Here is an 18370-nt window from a genome sequence, read left to right as displayed (position 1 = left end):
ATATACTACCTGGAAGTGCTTCATGTACGTTTGTTGGAAGTAGCTCCACAAATGCAAAGGGAAGTAGTCATTGCATAAAGACATACATGACTCTTCATCCCTGAGAACTTTTGACCTTTTTCAACACATCTAGAGAGATTTGAAACATACCTATCGGGGAACTTCACTTCTGATGCCACCCAGTTGAACAACACCGACTTTTTTTTCTGAAGACAATCTGAATATCGGAACGGGAACTTGTCCATTGCTTTTTATATGTAACTCACTTCTTGAGCAAATATCCGGCAAGTCCAACCTCGATTTTATGTTGTCTTTTGTCTTCCCTGGGACATTAAATATTGTATTCATGATGTTCTCAAAGAAATTATTCTCTATATGCAACACATCGAGGTTGTGGCGGAGAAGAAGATTCTTCCAATATGGCAACTCCCAAAATATACTCTTCTTGTGCCAGTTGTGATGAACACCGTAAGAATCATGCATATTACGAGGGACATGCCAATTACCACCACAACGAACTGTTTCGTTAGCTCGGTAGTAGTCGATTTGCGCTTCAATTTGTTCTCCAGTTAGATATGGAGAAGGAGTGTCTCTCATAACCCTTTTGTGCCTAAACAATTTCATGTTTCTTCGGTACGAATGGCCAATGGGAAGAAATCGACGGTGACAATCGAACCAACTTGTCTTCCTACCATTCTTCAGTTGAAATGCATCTGTCATTCCATTACAATATGGACAAGCTAATCTCCCATGTGTAGTCTATCCAGACAACATCCCATAGGAAGGAAAGTCACTTATGGTCCACAAAAGCATCGCTCGCATCGTAAAATTCATCTTCGTTGAGCAGTCATACGTCCTCACCCCTGTTAACCACAAATCCTTCAACTCTTTTATCAGTGGTTGTAGGAAAACATCCAGAGACCTTTTTGGATGGTTCGGACCAGGTGTTAATATGGTCAAGAATAACAACTCCCATTGCATGCACATCTCCGGTGGCAGGTTGTATGGCGTAAGGAAGACTGGCCACAATGAATATTGTCTCCCTGACATTCCGAATGGACTAAATCCATCTGTGCATAATCCGAGATACACATTCCGGCTATTGCTAGCGAAATCCGGATGTACTTTGTTAAAATGTTTCCAGGCTCTTGCATCTGATGGATGAGTCATCTCACCATCCGTCTGAGTATGCTCGGTATGCCATCTTATCTTTCCAGCAGTCTGCTCTGATTGGTACAATCTTTTCAATCTGTCTGTAATTGGTAGGTACCACATCCTTTGGTACAGTACCCTATTACATCCCCGTCCTTTCGGCTTGAATCATGGCTTCTTGCAGAATGAACATTCTTTTAACCTCTCATCATCTCCCCAGTAGATCATGCAGTTGTCGAATCAAACATCTATCATCTCCGAAGGCAACTCAAGACTATAAACCAGTTTCTGAATCTCATAATAAGAATCAGCAGACACACTGTCTTCCGGCAAATACTCTTTAAACAAGTCTTCTCATTCATTCATGCAACTTTCAGGTAGATTGTGATCAGTTTTAATATTCATCATTCTACCAGCCAACGATAATATAGAGAGACCTTCTCTACAACCACTGTAAAGTGGCTGATTCGCCGCATTTAACATTTCATAAAACTTTTTTGCATCTATATTAGGTTCTTCATCTTCATCATGAGCTACGAATGCATCAGCTACTATATCATGAACCCTATCATAATCTACCATCTGCTCCTCCTGATGGTAACTATATTCATTATGCAAATGATGATCAACTGGTTCTTCCTGAAAATTGCTATTACTACTACTAGCTTCATTCTGATCATAATTATAACCTTCTCCATGTTGAAACCAGATATAGTAATTTGGCGTGAAACCTCTATTTATTAAATGCTTCCAAACATTTTCATGATTTGCCAATTTCGAATTGTTGCATTTCCGACAAGGACATAACATCTTACCGCTTTCTTGGGCGAGCAGTGTGGAATCTACTTGATGCATAAATGTCTCCAGCCCCGCAAGGTATTCTTTCGTCACTCTACCGTTAGCATCTCTATGCATATATATCCACCTCCATAACTCGAAAATATTCCCAGAGCCAGACATTTTTTTTCCTTCTTGTTGGTGTGTTTAAAATGATGTTCAAACGTCCATATTTATAGGAAATTTCCAAATCTGGTAGCTGTAATTTTGCTAGGAATTCACGACGAAATTTAGTTAGGTGGCCGAAAAAACGTGTTACAACTACAAAGTTGGTGGATTCAAAATTTCTTCGCTAAGTAGACGTAAAATATTTCCTCGTAAAGTACACGCTACATTTACCTCGAGTTTACGAGGAAAGCGTATTTCCTCGTAAAATCCATGTGACATTACATCGACTTTACGACGAAATAATTTTGTCGTTATTTTACGAGGAAATAACACTGCTTTTATATTTCCTCGTAAGTTCCTTGTAAGGTCGACGTAAATTTACGAGGATTAGTTTTCCTCGTTAAGTTTCCTCGCTAAACTTGTGTTTTCTTGTAGTGAAATTGCTTCGAATGTTGGAGCAACTGAATTTCCCGAGTTTTCTACACAAATGACTCTTGGTGGTATAAGTGGGGTTAATGAAGCAACTCTTGGTGCAGACAGTTCAACCCCTGCTACCAGAAAAAGCGTCAAATGGACAACTGAGCAAAATTTGGTGCTACTGAGTGGGTGGATCAAATATGGAACATACATCGTTGTTGGCAGAAACCAGAAAAGAGAATCATTTTGGGGCAAAATGCTGAGTATTGTAATGAGCATTGCTCATTTGATCCTCTGCGTGGTGGAGTTTCATGCAGAAATCATTACAACTACATGAACCAAAAATTATAAAATGGATTGGCGCTTACTATAACGCTAAGCGTATGCAACAAAGTGGATGGTCGGAGCAAGATGTATTGGCGAAAGCGCAAGAAATCTATTCAGGTGGTGGTACCGGAAATTTCAATTTAATGAAAGAATAGATTGCTGTCTGTGATCAACCACGTTATGGTAGTCAAGTTGGAGGGAATAGTGGCTCTAAAAGAAGTGGATCTAAGAGAGCCCACGATAGTGGTGCTAGTGACTCCAACTCTGTAGGATCCACTGCTCGTCCAATAGGAAGGGATGCAACAAAGAAAAAAGCTAAAACGAAAGGCAAAGGCGTAGCCTTGGAAGTAGTCAACGAAGATTTTAATGAATTCAAACACATCAAGGCTAAGAGTTTGAACGCTTGGAAAAACTAGCCATGTTGCAAGAGGAGGCAAACCAAAGGCGAAACGAGGCAATCCAAAGACAAGTGGAGGCAAACCAAAGGCAAGATGAGGCAAACCAATTGATGAAAGAAAAAACTCGGGCTAAGAAGATAAAAATGTTGCTGAAACTAAGTGAAAAAGAACATCTCAATGACAAGAGCAAAGAGATGTTTCACCAGTTGAGCGATGAATTATTTGGAAATTAATTGTGATCAAAAGTGGTTGTCTGCATCATACCACGTCCATGCTTATCTGCATCATACCACTCTCTGCTTGTCTGTGTCATGGCACTCCACGCCTTCATAATATTTTTTTATCATTCTCTCCTTTAATAATGTTGTTGTCAGTTGATGCTTTAATAATATATTGTCTTGTTATGCTTTAATAATATAAAATCTTATCCTCCAACCACTCAACATGATTTTAAAGCGCCCTTGACTTTAAATGGAATAACCTTATCTTGCAACCACTCAACATGATTCAATAATGTTGTTCAGTGGCCGTGACTTTTCCATCAATTTTATCCATCAATTTCGGCTTTAAATGACATAACCTTATCTTGCAACCACTCAACATGATTCAATAATGTTGTTCAGTGCCCGTGACTTTTCCATCAATGTTATCCGTCAATTTCGGCTTTAAATAGCATAGCCTTATCTTGCAACCACTCAACATGATTCAATTATGCTTTTAAGTGCCCGTGACTTTTCCATAAATCTTATCTTCTAGCCACTCAATGTGATTTAATAATACTGTCAAGTGCCCATGACTTTTTCTTTATTGTAAGAATCTTATCCTCCAACCACTCAACATGATCCATCGGTTTTATTGTCTTATAAATATGGAAGTATAAATACCACAATGGATCCATCCGAAATTCCTTTTGATATGGATTCATCAGAACTTCTTTTTGATATTGAAGCTTACAAAAGACAATCTGAAATTGAAGAAAGGTATATTCTCAACCAGTTTAGGGAGCGTAAAAAAAAAATAGAGGAAGACTATCCATCTCGTAGCAAGAGAAGATACCACAAGAGAGATCATGCAGCGGCAAATCAAAGATTGATTGACGACTACTTTTCCAATCAACCTACATATGACGATGCAATGTTTCATCGACGATTTTGAATGCGAAAACATGTTTTTCTCCGAATCGTAGGGGACCTATCAAGAAGTGACGATTACTTCACTCAACGATATGACACAGCTAATAAAGAAGGTATATCTCCATTAGCGAAATGTACCACAGCCATGCGAATATTAGCATATGGTATGGCAGCCGACGCGGTTGATGAATACATCGAAATTGGAGGCACAACAGCTTTGGAGTGCTTGCGTAGGTTCTGCAAGGTAATCATACAAATGTACGAGCAAGTGCATCTTAGAGCCCCAACTAAAGATGACCTGCAAAGAATTTTGCATTTTAGTGAAATGCGAGGGTTCCCGGGGATGATTGGGAGTATTGATTGCATGCACTGGGAATGGAAAAATTGTCCTAAAGCGTGGGAATGACAATATACTCGAGGAGATAAGGGAACTACCACTGTTATTCTTGAACGGTTGCAACCCATGATCTATGGATCTAGCATGCTTTTTTTGATGTCCAGGCACATTGAACGATATGAACGTTCTAGATCGTTCACCAATGTTCGATGCTGTTGAACAAGGAAATACTCCAAGAGTTAACTTTTTCATGAACCAACGATCTTACAATATGGCATACTATCTAGCTGACGGTATTTATCCTTCTTATCCTACTTTCGTCAAATCGATTAGGCTTCCCCAAGGTGAACCAGACAAGTTATTTGCACAAGTTCAGGATGGATGTCAGAAAAGGACATTGAACGTGCATTCGGAGTGCTGCATGCTCGATTTAAAATCATTAGTCAACCAGCTCGCTTGTGTGAAATTTCTGATTTGGCTATCATAATGAGGTCGAGTATCATATTGTATAATATGATTGTTGAGGATGAACGAGATACATATGCTCAACACTGGATTGATTATGATCAACCTGAGGCAAGTGTATCTAATGCACCACAACCATTCTCGACCGAAGTATTACCTGCATTTGCAAATCACGTTCGTGCTAGATCTGAGTTGCGTGATTCAAACGTGCATCACGAATTGCAAGCAGATCTAGTCAAACACATATGGCAAAAATTCAGAATGTTCCGTGGTTAGAAATATTTCTAAGTTTGTGAGTTAAGTTTATTGTACTAATTATGCTATGTGTGTTTTATTATTTGTGTTGTATGCTTATTAATGTATTGTATTTAATTTTAAGTTTTTGGAATTCTATTTTTTTATTAATAGCTCTTTATATTTTTTATATTTAATAATTGATATTTTTATTGAAATCGTAAAATTAAACATAAATTAATTAATCATTTATATAGCTTTTAAATATTGTAATTTAATTTAAACTAATAATTATTATTAATATGTAATTACAAAATAAAAGATGTAAAACAAAACAAAAATATGGAAAATAAAAATGGTAAAGTAGAATGTCGAATTTTATTAAACAAACCATTGTAGAGTATAGAAAATGAGTGAGTATTGAATTATCAAGTGTAAGAGAGAGAAACTGATGTGGAAAAAAGATAAGATGATGTGGAGAGTGTTGTGTGTTGAATCTATTGTATATAGTCTAATGATATAATTTTATCTATTTTGGTTTAGGGTAAGAAAAGTTCTCAACGTTTGGACCGATACTGACGACGACACATGTAACATGCTTGTACTACTATAGACAACAACCTCAACACATTGCACCACGACCAAAACAAATGTGGCCAACTGAGTCTTTGCAACTATTTTAGTCTTATGTTACACTTGGAACAATTTATTTTGATCATTCTTTAAAATAAATTGATGAATAGACAATTCTTGAAATGCATGTTTTGTGGTGGTTGAACATATCATGTATCGTGGTTTGGATGGTTGAACAATCAAGGCTTCCAATGGTAACCAGCTTCCCGCCCCGCTCCGCAGTTAACAATAACAAAAATCCATTCGGAGCCTAAGAATCAAATGTCTATAAACTTAAAAAAGTACATATTTCTAATTTATGGTAAGAGTAAATGAAGGGAATCGATTAATATTTATTATTAAACATGATCTATACTATCAAAAGGGAAGGATTCTTAAAAAAATATATTTAAGCAAAGCTGTTAGACCATTTCATTAGATTTAACTATTTTTTTGGTCTTACCTTATATTTCTCTAACTATATAACTACTTTACATAATTTTCTCTAATTTAAATGAACTCATTTATTATTCTCTCATAGTCTATTGTACTATGATAAGACCTGCGCTTGGCGCGTGGTGAATTTATATGAAAATTATTTTAAAAATATCGTATGGAAACATAAAATTTATATTCTTGATTGAATTAATATTTTTGGTCCTTAAACAATTTTTAAATTTTTTTTTGTTAATTACATAATTTGTTTACTGATGAGCTGATTTCATTTTTAAAAATATTTTAGGTCAAAAAATCACTTATCGCATAAGAACCTAACATTTAGGCCGAAGAATCTCAGGTCTACTATTTGGTTACAATGAAACTATGTCAGCTTAGTTTTATATCATGATTTAGCAATTTAAAAGTCAATTATGGTTATGAGAAGTTTACATTCACGTGCCAATCATATCTATGTTCAATTTTTTTCTCATTTTTGTGTCGTTTTTTTTTTCAAATATTGATTTTTGAGTTTATTTTCATTTTATTATTTTGTTTTGGCCTGAGATTTAGAAAATGTTTAAAATTTAATTATTAAAGAGATACATACTTAGGTTAAGATCCGCGCCTTGTGCGAAATAAATATTATATATTTATTACTTATTTTATGTTTTTCTGCATATTATGAAATAATAAAATAATAATTATATATAAAATAACTAAGGAATCACTTACTATTATGTAATAAATTGGCGTGCACATATAAATCAAACGACCGCTCATGTTTATTCACAATCATTTTAGGGTAAATAAATCAAAACAATCCATCTTATCTATCGGATATGTTATATAATAAAATTTAAATAATATTAACATAGATATACAGTATATTTTTAATATGAATATTTATTAAATGAGGTCTCAACTCATATGATTTTATGATTCTTTGCATATTTGTGCAAAAAAATCTTACACCAATGATTTTTTTTAATGTAGAATGTTTAGTTGTTTTAATAATTTATAACCATTTAAAAAAAATAGTGAAGATTTCAAAATTAAAATATTAACTTTTCAATATAGGTTCAACGCAGATATCAAAATATAAGTATGTATTTTCATTTGATGTATAGTTTAATTTAAACGATATGAAATATATATATATTTTTTTACATACACACCTATTAAAATAAAATTATTTATTCATATGATTTTATAATCATTGTGTCTTATTATAGAAAAAAATTTAAACTTTGATCACAAAAGTTTATATGAGACTTTTAACAATTTTAGTAATTTATACTCGTTTTGAAAAATTCAAAATACAGCATATACAAAAAATCTAAATTTTTATTTTTAATGTAATTGTGTAATTTATTTTAATAATAAATAGTTAAACAAAAATAATAGAAAAAATACAGATTGTTAGCAAATCTTTATTATTTAAAATTATTAATTGTCATATATATCTTAATCACATTAGGTAATTCTGTAGGTTTTATTTAAGGAAATAATGTATAATAATTTCAATTTGATAAATGAATGGTCCATAATGGACATACTATATAATATAACATTCCCTAGCAATTTAATTTTAGACTAACAAAATTCTCAATTGATTCTCAATGCGCCACGTAAGCAAAATTAGCATTCCAATTACGTGACAAGTCAGCAATGCACTTTTTTAATTAATATAAATTACATGTTATAATTTTTTAAATGTTTCTCTATTAATGCATAGGGAATAATTAGCCTAAAAATAAATCCTATCAATATATGATAGATTATTGAAACATGTTTACACAAGACGTGATCATCACCGCATATAGTTCCATTATTAGTATAATATATTTAATAGTTTAGTTATGTTTAATATATGTTGTAATGGAGAATCTTCTCGTGTATAACAATTTTTTCAGTTTTACGTGAATTGGAAACTAAGAGCCTTAACGTCAACTATACAACTATGAAACACTAATTTAATTAATTACATGCAATCAATTATTAAGATTCGATCTTACATTCTTACATATGAACTAAATGATTAATCTTATCATAAAAAATCAAATGGGTCTAAACGGGTTGGAGATTTAAATGGAATTAGTAAAAAAAATGGTTTAAATAGAACATGTTTATTTACTTTACAAATTCTAACAATAAATATGATACTTTTAATTAAATTTTTACAAATGAAAAATATCTTCCACTTTAAATCGGGTATTTTAGGTTGTTTGGAAAAAAGATACAGGATATATAATTAACTATTAATCAGTTGAATAAAAAATATTCGAGTCATTAATTTTTTTTGCATAATTTGGTTTATAAATAATATTTTTAGGATATTTGGTTATTTAAAAATTTAAGTACTCTTCTTAGTTCGGTTTCTAATTTTCGGTTTCAAAGATATATGATATGCTCGGTTATTTATGAAATTCATCTTAATTTTAGTTTTTTTTTTCAATTTGGCACTGTTCAATGCACCCGGGTAAATGTAACTGACCTATACATTATCTTATATAGAAATTATATAAGAAGAATTTATTTAATTTCAAAAATATATCTGCGTTTTCTGAGCGCGAGTCAAAATCTAGTTATATTTTATAAACCTATTATATACGTAGAATCAGTCTAGGGTAAGGAAATAAGGTTACAAGGGATGTGATAGACCAAAAAACTAGTGGAATATGATAGTTAACTATAGATTTTATATTTATCCATTGCGTCATTGATTGATATCTCAATTTTGTTTTGGAAAAATGTTTCTCAGCTACACGATGTTTACTAAAATATGGTGGAAACCATCCAATGTATGAAAATGTGTCAATAACTACACCAAGTTTATGTTAATACCTGCCACATATACGAAGTAAATAATTATATGGTGGCAACATCATAATCGGATTTAATCGATTTTAGTTAAAATTAATGGAGTCAATCCTTAATATATCAAAATTAAACCCCAATTAACAAAACCCGACCGGACCAGCTTCTGAACCCGACCCGTGGTCAACTTAAGTCACCTGCATTCATCAAATCGAAAATTATGGTTCATAACAAAGAAATAAAAAGGAAACAAAGAGTGATAGAGTGAGAGATATAGAATTGGGTGGAGGATCCAACAATAAGCGAAGGGGCAAGGCAAGTGAAGGCAATGTGCTTTGTTTTGTGGGTTACTGGCGAAAATATCTCAGGACATGCAAAAATCCGGGTCGAAGGTTCTATGGATGTGAACGAATCAAGGTACAACACATGTGTTTTCTGTATATGTTGACTTGGAGTCTTCGTTTGTAAGTTCTTAATGTTTCCTTTGTGTTAGCGTGGAGGTGAATGCAAAATTTTTCAATGGTTTGATGAGGAAAAGACTTTTGGATGGCAAAAAAAAGCTTTGATTGAAGCTAGAAACAAAATTCGCGAGAAGAACAAAACCATTGCACAATTGAAAAAAGACAATTTCAGAGCTTAGAAGTAATTTGGTGAAAAAAAGAAGAGGCAGAAGAAGACATCATTAACAGCTTTCTTAAGCTCTAAAGTACTTATTGTAATGCTTAAGAAATCTTATTGTCCTTATAAATCTTTGTAACGGTTTGAACTTCTTTGTAATGCTTTGAACATCAACTGAATTTTCATTCAAAATAGAGTTTGAAGTCATTGTTTTAACATCTAAAATAGGCGACTTGTCATACATAACAAGAGCAATATCATAACATTCACAATAAGAGACATTTTCGAACACTAAAAGGTCATATCCGAAGACCAAAGAAGACACCTAAAAACAAAAAAAAGACAGCCGAGAGAAGTCAAGTCAGGTATTATAGCATTCGTTTTCCTTTTGTTTTCCTCTACATTATCAAACAAAGGTTTCTTGTCCAAGATGTCTTCATATGGTAACTTGTACCACATTTTCTCCATAATACCTTTCTAAATCATCTCCTTCGTTACGTCTTCAAAGATTACTATACCATCAACTACAAACTGCTCCAAAAGACCATTCACAAAATTCAACTTTCCATCTTCAAATGTGAATACACCCGAATGAAAGAAATTGATCACTGACACTGGATCACTGTCATCAAATAGATCACACAAAAATTGATTATAAAGATATCACTAGATCATAAACAAACCAAAACAGTTCGCATGCATTATGTCGAACAACTTATGTGCATGATTTTTCGAAAGTACAAAACCAAAGAATTTTTACCTCATTGTGATTCCCAGAACGCTTCACCCTCTTCCTCTAACTGAATCTCCAGAAGCCACACTATCGCAAACGAATTACTCCAATGACGCTTCTTAAAACCCGATTTTACATTTTTCCCACTCCCCACATCTATTTTAAAGAATGAAAACGAAATTAGGTGCTCGATTTGTAATTTCTCTCAATCCCTTTCACTTGATCTCTTAGGTGCTCGATTTGTAATTTCTCTCAATCTCTTTCACTTGATCTCTCTGTCTCTGTCCCTCTCTCTGTGTGTTAGAAACCCCCAAATCGATTTTGCTTTACAAATCCTAACGATTTCGTGTCTGTTTTTTCGGGTTAAGACGAGGTTTCTGTGTGCGGGTTGGGTTAATTAGGTTGGGTCGGGTTGTTTGGTTTAAATTAAGTTTATTTTAATTACGGATTAACCCCATTAATTTATGCTATATCGATTAAATCTGATTACGATGTTGTCAACATATGGTATATATATGGTATGCATTAACATAATCTTGGTGTAGTTATTGGTACATTTTCATACATTGAATGGTTTTCATTATATTAGACAAAAAATCGTGTAATTGAAACTTTTTTTTCTTTTTTTTTTCTTTTCTGGAATATTGCTTTGATAAACTTTGATAGATCATGAGTTATGTGTACGGATGTAAAATATCTTATATATTAAAACAGAAGTCACAACCTTAATTTATGTGTGATATTTTTAAAAAATAGATTTAATGGACCTATTTCTAAAAAGTCATATTACATTTAATCTCTAATCTTATCATTTAAATTTTGGGTCTACCAGAAATTTTACTGGGCTATCAATAATTAGATTTAAACAATAGATGATTCATTAGATTTATAGATAGTACAAATTAGATAGATATAATTTAATGTTGTAATACTATACCTCCATATGTTAAATATTTGTCGATGTTAACTTTTAAAATTATAAAGATTTTTTTTAAATAACAAAAATTATATTATCTAACAATGATTAATCTTTACTACCTTAAACCAATGAAAACAAATTTTAAACTATATAGTTTATTTTAAAAATTAAACAAAAATTAAATGTTTAATTATTTACTCGATAATATAAATCTATGAAGCAAAAATTTTAATTTTTTAAAAACTTTATAAATTTGTGAAATGTTACAATATCTTTGAATATGACAATAAAACAATATTTTACTAATCTTTATATATATAATTACAATTTTAACAATGAAATAACAATCTGAAAAATATATATATATAGAAGAAGATACAAATACATCTAAAAGTTTGAAACAATCTATTCAATGAAAAATATATACCGTAAACTTATTATGTTTTAAAAATTGATAGACACATATATATTATAATATATACTAATTTAAAATTGAAAACAAAATATTTATATAAAAATAATGAAAACAAAAATCCGCGCATCCGCGCGGATTGAAATCTAGTTGCGGAATTAATTTTTGTGGCTAGAATGCTTTTAGAGTTTCCACGATTAAAAAGAAAAACTGATCTTATAAAAAAGTAAAAGTAAAGTAAAATATCACTGATTGAAAAATATAATATGAAGGAGTTGAGTGCGATTCAAGATCTCTGCATTGATCAGACCCGATAAAATCACAATTTTCAACGGAAAGTAGTCTATTATCATCTGTAGCACGACGACACCTGTTTTTGTCTGTTATGATACATAAGGGACACGTTTATAGTAGAGATCATCATCAGATCTCACCGACCTTATTCAGATCTTTTCATTCGAAATTTCTTGTTTATTCCCCCGGACGTATCGTTTCTTTCTTCTTTCAAGTGAACATGACCGTAGTCTGTAGATAAAATATCTACGACAGTGTTACCACAAAATACTCTATGCTCAGTTTACTCTCGTGGTCGTGAACCCACAGAAAAACCCATGAGCCCAAAACCATCTCCCTCCCGTGGTGTATATAACCGCGTCCAACCAGAAACCCTAAAGACTCCCACCAAAAACATCACCGGAGAATCTGACGGCGGCTTAGCACCGACGGCTATTGCCAAAAGATTGTTTATCTTCTTGGGGTATTTTACATACCTTTGGAAGAAACACAACTCTTTTGCGGTAGCTAAAAGCTAAGCTGGGTCAGTATAACACATATTTTATAAGTACTGCACTATCTAAAATAACACAATGGCAGCTGCTCGTTCACTCTCCGCTGGGGTTAAATCTCTTTACTCCGCCGTATCCCACAACTTTTCTGGTTCCATTGTCTTGAGGTACTTTTATTTAAAGTGATCCGTTTTTATTTACTTAGATCATGCACTCTCTTATATTCCGACTGAAAAAGGTTAAATTCTGTAATGAGAAAAACGAAATGTAAATTTTAATTTAATTATAAATACTGATTATGTTTAATCTGTACGGCTACAGATTTGATATATCATATGATCACTCAGATCTAGTTTTTACTATAAAAAATGCATGATATAGATCACTTTATTACGTTTTTCACCTTTTCATTATATCATCTAGCTCTTCTATCTTTGGCAAAATGTAAAAGTCAATTTCAAATCTAAAAAAACTGTAAAAGTCGTGAAAATAATTTTATAAATTGTTGTCGTATTCTTGTCGGATTCAGGAGGAGTTACGTTGCGACAGTACCAGGATTTGGTAAGGGAGGTTCCACAAGAGTTACGGTGGGAAAGTTGGAACAAAGAGCAAATCAAGAGGCAGAGTCTGCGTGGGCCCCGGATCCAGTCACGGGATACTACAGACCATTTAACCGTGCGGATGAGATTGATCCAGCGGAGCTCCGTGAGATGCTTTTGAAAAACAAAGCCAAGCCTTTATGAGAAATTCAATTCGTTGGTTCCACTAGACTATGTTGTAGGGGATTATTATGATTCCCGTTTTCTTGTTATGTTTTTGTCTTAAAGATCTATCTTGATTAAAGTAAAATAAAGATACTTATATCCTACGTTGCATTAAATTGGAGACGGATGGAAAAAGCAGGGGTTTTGGCCGGTTTTACTACTATTAGATTTGAACAAATGACTCTCGCCGTATGAAAGCGATATTCTAACTGGGTTTTGTTTTGGTAGAACCAAAAGGTAGGTCAATTCCAGCCTCCAAACCAATATCTTGAAATTAATTCATCAGATTGATGATAAAATACACGGACGTTCTAGTGGACATTATGCACTTGCTCGATCAGTGTGCTATTACGCACTCTTTCAAGGGTGGCTGCTTCTAGGCAAACTGAACCTAGCTCACGTACCGCTTTAATGGGCGAACAGGCCAATCCTTGGAACATACTACAGCCCGAGGTGGCGAATAGCAGACACTGGATTGAAACGCCAAGTGGCTTTAGATTCGGGGGTTCCCGCTATAGCCGCAGACTCCACGTTAGCTCCAAGACGTTGGTCTCTAACTAGGATCCAATCGGAGGATCGAATTGATTATAGAAACATGAGTTTAATTAGTCGATTTAAAGTATGGAAAGGTGTCTATAACTTCTCCCCCATGATCCAATGTGGAGACAAGGTATGTTTGTTATACCTTATCAAATGGACTTATTAATCTTTCAAAATGAAATATATGTATTATCATAATCTTCCTGTTAAAGATGAACAAGCCAATGATAGTACGAACCAGACGGGTGTGCTCCAGTCAAATCCCTTTTATTCGTTTTAATAGTCGTTCTTTTTGAACATTCATCTGTAATTCTTCGATTCTTCGGGGTTTATCTTCAATTAATAATTTAGGTCGGAAACGAAACGTTTTGAAATGTGGAATTAGGAATGTAAATGTTTATAAATATATACATATTTATATACACATACATGATTAACATGTAAGTAGAATAGTTGTTTTCTTCTGTTTGGTCTATATGAGAATATAAATCGACAAATAATTTTTTATCTTAAGTATAAGAAAATGAAACAATTAATAGTATACATCGAAATTATATTAAAATTTTAAAATAGCAGACATCGAATACTTAAATATTAAGTAGATTCACTCAAAATAAAGATACAAGTTATAACATTTGTTTTAAAAGGTTTTATTCACGTTTCCAAAACATAATCACAAGTTTTTAAAGTGGAAATGCAAGTTTCCATTGAGTTTCCAAAATGAGATTCTCAAGAAACGAATTTCTAATGAGTTTTCACGAGTTTTCAAGAGATTCTGATTCCGAAACATTTCTGAAACGTGAATCGTACCTGTATCCGAGTTTCCATGCAACCTAGCTTATATCTCAGTTTTCTTTTCTTAATCCAAACGGTTAAGTTTACAAGTGGTGTGGAGCTTAGCATATTAGACCCATGAAAGATTTACAAAGATAAACAAATAAAATCAGTTTTTTTTTTCAGGAATCAATACAAATTTTCACATATTCATTGTTTTTTTTTGAATTATATGTTCATGTGTTGCCACGTGTCGGTTCTCTGTCCCTGGCGATGCCGAAATGTTAATTCCCCAGTAGCCGGGACATGAACTCTGGTGGCTTCACCGTATTGGGCTTTTTACCCTCAAGTTAATCACCACCAGGCCACAAGCCATGGTTTTTCACATATACATTGATGCGACACAACGTGAGCAAAAAGATGACATGGCCATCTCCATGAAGACTAAATCAATTGTTTAAAAGTGTTAGTTTCTATATTGCTTTTTGCTTCAGATATGTTGAATTAGAATTGAATTACATGGGTCGTCTATGGCTCATCGGTGGCAGTTTGCGGTTCTTCTTCACTTCAGAACTCCTCTGCGCGTCTCCCTATCCTTTATTCTGTGGGAAGGTTTCGTCTTTCTTATGGACTTGTGCCTCTGTTTCTCATTGTTTTGAATTGGAAACCAGACTTCATTGCTAGCAGGCCAGATAATTGTCTTTTGGTTCTCGAAGACTTCAAGTCTTATGGTGGTTCCTGGTCGTTGATCGTCACAGTGTTGCATTTAGTCTATATTCACATCCCAGCATCGTATCAGTTCACTTGAGTTGTGTGGTGGTGCAGCTTAACTTGTCTGTTCGAGGTTTTTAGGTTAGGGAGTGATAGCAACAACAACTCTTTTCTTGCTTTTCCACCAGCAGTAGCGGGCGTATAGTTCGGTGTCGACATTCTTCTTCGTATTTTGGTAAGGGAATTTAATACCTCTTGCTTCTTGTTGTTTCTAACTTCAAAGTTGGATTATATTATAAGCTTAGATAAGATAATCAGAAGCCAGCTATCTGGAAACGACACGGGAAAACCCGACATATGAGAAAACGAGGTGAATCTCTCCTTCCTGTGATTCTCGTTGAAGGCTGAGAACGGTTTTCAATTTTCGAGAATTATAAATCTGAGCTAGTGGAACACGCCGAGGATATGGGTCGAGCGAAACTAGTTAGGAGTAGTTTTGATGTGCCGCAGTCCACGGATCATTACATGGAACCAGCTCAGCATGGAGTTCAGGATGTTCTGAACATTTCAACCGAGGTTCATGTTTTTCACCGTACCAGACTTGACTTGGATCATGCCAGACTTGAGAAAGATCATGCCAGACTTGAGAAAGATCATTCCAGACTTGAGAAAGATCATGCCAGACTTGACTTGGATCATGCCAGACTTGACGTTGATCATGCCAGACTTGACTTGGGTGGTGAAGAAACCAAAAACGGACATGCATTCTCATCCGGCGGACCATCCGGACAGTCCCACAAGAGTCCTTATCGTTACCCCGTGCATCCATCTGGTTCGGATGAACCTGGACATTATCTGAAGGGCCATCTTTGACCAATCTGCATGGAAGACTGAGTCTTTGACTCATTAATTCAGATCTGGTCAAATTTGTATTTTCTATGCATTGTTTTCCCACATTTTCTTTAATTGTCTTTGACTACAAAACACTATAAATATGTAGTTCCTTTGATGAATAAAAGAAGTTTAGTTTTGGTTGTTTATTTTGTTTCTTCTCTGAGTGAGAGAGAGAGTTCTTTAGCTAGTTCATTGGTGTGAACCGGCTTGTTGATTTGGTGGTCAGCCAATTCATCTTTGTGTGTTGATTGGTGGTTAGCCAACACATTCATTCTTTCTTTGGTGGTTAGCCTTAGATCGTGGGTATATCAAGAGTCATTCCGCATCTCTTGACGATATCCTTTCAATCCATCTCAGTTCCAGAAGTGTCGTTTGCCTTCTCGGATCATATCCAACACCCAGCTAAAGTGATCCTCCCTATCTTAGGGTTCTTCAGTTGGTATCAGAGCCACTTTGGCTGGTTTGTTTTCATTATTCTTTTCATCTTCTCATCTCTTCATCATTTTCTTATTTCTTTTTTGGATCCGGGCTGTTCCTTTACTCCCTTGTGATCGCCTATTATAAAAAAAAAAATTTAAAAAAAAAAAAAAAAAATTTGGCTTGAATCACTTCTGAAGAGAAAGCCGGGGGGAGTGGTGGAAGAGAAACTCTGCTGGCTGAAGAGAAATCCAGCCTTAGGACAGTTAAGGCGGATCCATATTAAAAAAAAAATCTCTTCATCTTACCTTTTCTTTTTTTTTCTCACAAAAGTTTGTTTTGGGTTTTGATTGCTGAATTTTGACTGCCTATCATCCTTTGAACCAGTGAAAGAACTTTGAGTGACCATCTAAAAATCGTGAGCTAAACACTTTGAGAGTGTGAAGATTTTTATTTGCTAACTTTGTTAAGTGTTTCAGGATGTTTGGACTTCTCAAGAAATCAAAACCACTACAAAATGATGTCTACTTTCCTTTTAAAACTGTTGTTGAAAAGAAGCAATTGATTTTTGACAAGAGACTGTTTGCTTCTAATGAATTTGATTTTGTGCAGAAACAAAGAAAGAGACAAAACAGGTCCAATGATGAGAAGTTGGTCAGAAGTGGTGATCGTCCCTTCACCAAAGCCAAGAGAAGCAACCGTGATGTGTCTGATCAGAATGAGCTTCAGACTTATGCCAGCTTGGAAAAGATGTTGCATAAGGCGATTCATGTTGTCCGGCAACTCAAAAAGAAGAGAAACACCAACACTTCTTCTGCACCAAAACAACAAATTAATTCTTCTTCTCCTTCAAATTCTAATTTGAAAACTAATGTGTTGTCTTCTGATAAAAGCAAGGCTGTGAAAACCACAAGCAAGGCTCTTTCTACCAGGTGCTTCAAATGCCATAGGATCGGTCATTATGCCAACAAGTGCCAAAAACAGAAATCGTTGGTGACTTTGGAGAAAATTGAAACCGAGCCAGAAAAGGAAGACCCTTTACCAATTTTTGATGACTATGCACATGAACCGAAGGAAGGGTCAAGTGGAGAGCAAAACTGTGGTCATAAAGAAAGATCTTCTTCCATTCACAAACCGGACCAAACTCAAGGTGAGCAACGTTCTGATTATGGTTCTTTTGCTTATAATCCTTTTCCTTTTAATGTTTCAGATTTGAGGACAAATCTTTTTGAAGAGGAAGGGAATGATGTGCCGCAGTCCACGGATCATTACATGGAACCAGCTCAGTATGGAGTTCAGGACGTTCTGAACATTTCAACCGAGGTTCATGTTTTTCACCGTACCAGACTTGACTTGGATCATGCCAGACTTGAGAAAGATCATGCCAGACTTGAGAAAGATCATTCCAGACTTGAGAAAGATCATGCCAGACTTGACTTGGATCATGCCAGACTTGACGTTGATCATGCCAGACTTGGCTTGGGTGGTGAAGAAACCAAAAACGGACATGCATTCTCATCCGGCGGAC

The 18370-nt window shown here is 34.4% G+C and overlaps 1 protein-coding gene, 1 long non-coding RNA gene and 1 pseudogene across 2 annotated transcripts; 2 read left to right on the top strand and 1 right to left on the bottom strand.

Moving 5' to 3' along the window:
• Positions 1-2984: 2984 nt before the first annotated feature.
• Positions 2985-6665, top strand: LOC106383559 (annotated as a pseudogene).
• A 3377-nt stretch (positions 6666-10042) lies between these two features.
• LOC106394911 lies at positions 10043-11558 on the bottom strand. The gene is made up of 2 exons (XR_001279042.3): positions 10654-11558; positions 10043-10515 (listed from the first exon to the last, which is right to left on the bottom strand). It is a non-coding gene; the product is annotated as an uncharacterized LOC106394911 (long non-coding RNA).
• Positions 11559-12430: 872 nt separating this feature from the next.
• LOC106395146 (late embryogenis abundant protein 41) lies at positions 12431-13607 on the top strand. The gene is made up of 2 exons (XM_013835665.3): positions 12431-12909; positions 13272-13607. Exons 1-2 carry the CDS (start codon positions 12824-12826, stop codon positions 13483-13485), a joined length of 300 nt encoding a protein of 99 aa, XP_013691119.1. The 5' UTR covers positions 12431-12823; the 3' UTR covers positions 13486-13607.
• Positions 13608-18370: the final 4763 nt, after the last annotated feature.

Source organism: Brassica napus, chromosome C1 (genome assembly GCF_020379485.1).
Source record: "Brassica napus cultivar Da-Ae chromosome C1, Da-Ae, whole genome shotgun sequence".
Classification (NCBI taxonomy): Eukaryota; Viridiplantae; Streptophyta; class Magnoliopsida; order Brassicales; family Brassicaceae; genus Brassica; species Brassica napus.
Note: the sequence above shows the minus strand (reverse complement) of the source record. Positions and strands in the feature narration are given on the sequence as shown.

Excerpts from the sequence above, each read along its gene's own strand:
- LOC106395146 (XM_013835665.3), top strand. The coding sequence starts at position 12,824 with ATGGCAGCTGCTCGTTCACTCTCCGCTGGGGTTAAATCTCTTTACTCC. Across the intron at positions 12,910-13,271 it reads TCTGGTTCCATTGTCTTGAG|GAGGAGTTACGTTGCGACAG; the intron begins GTACTTTTATTT and ends TGTCGGATTCAG.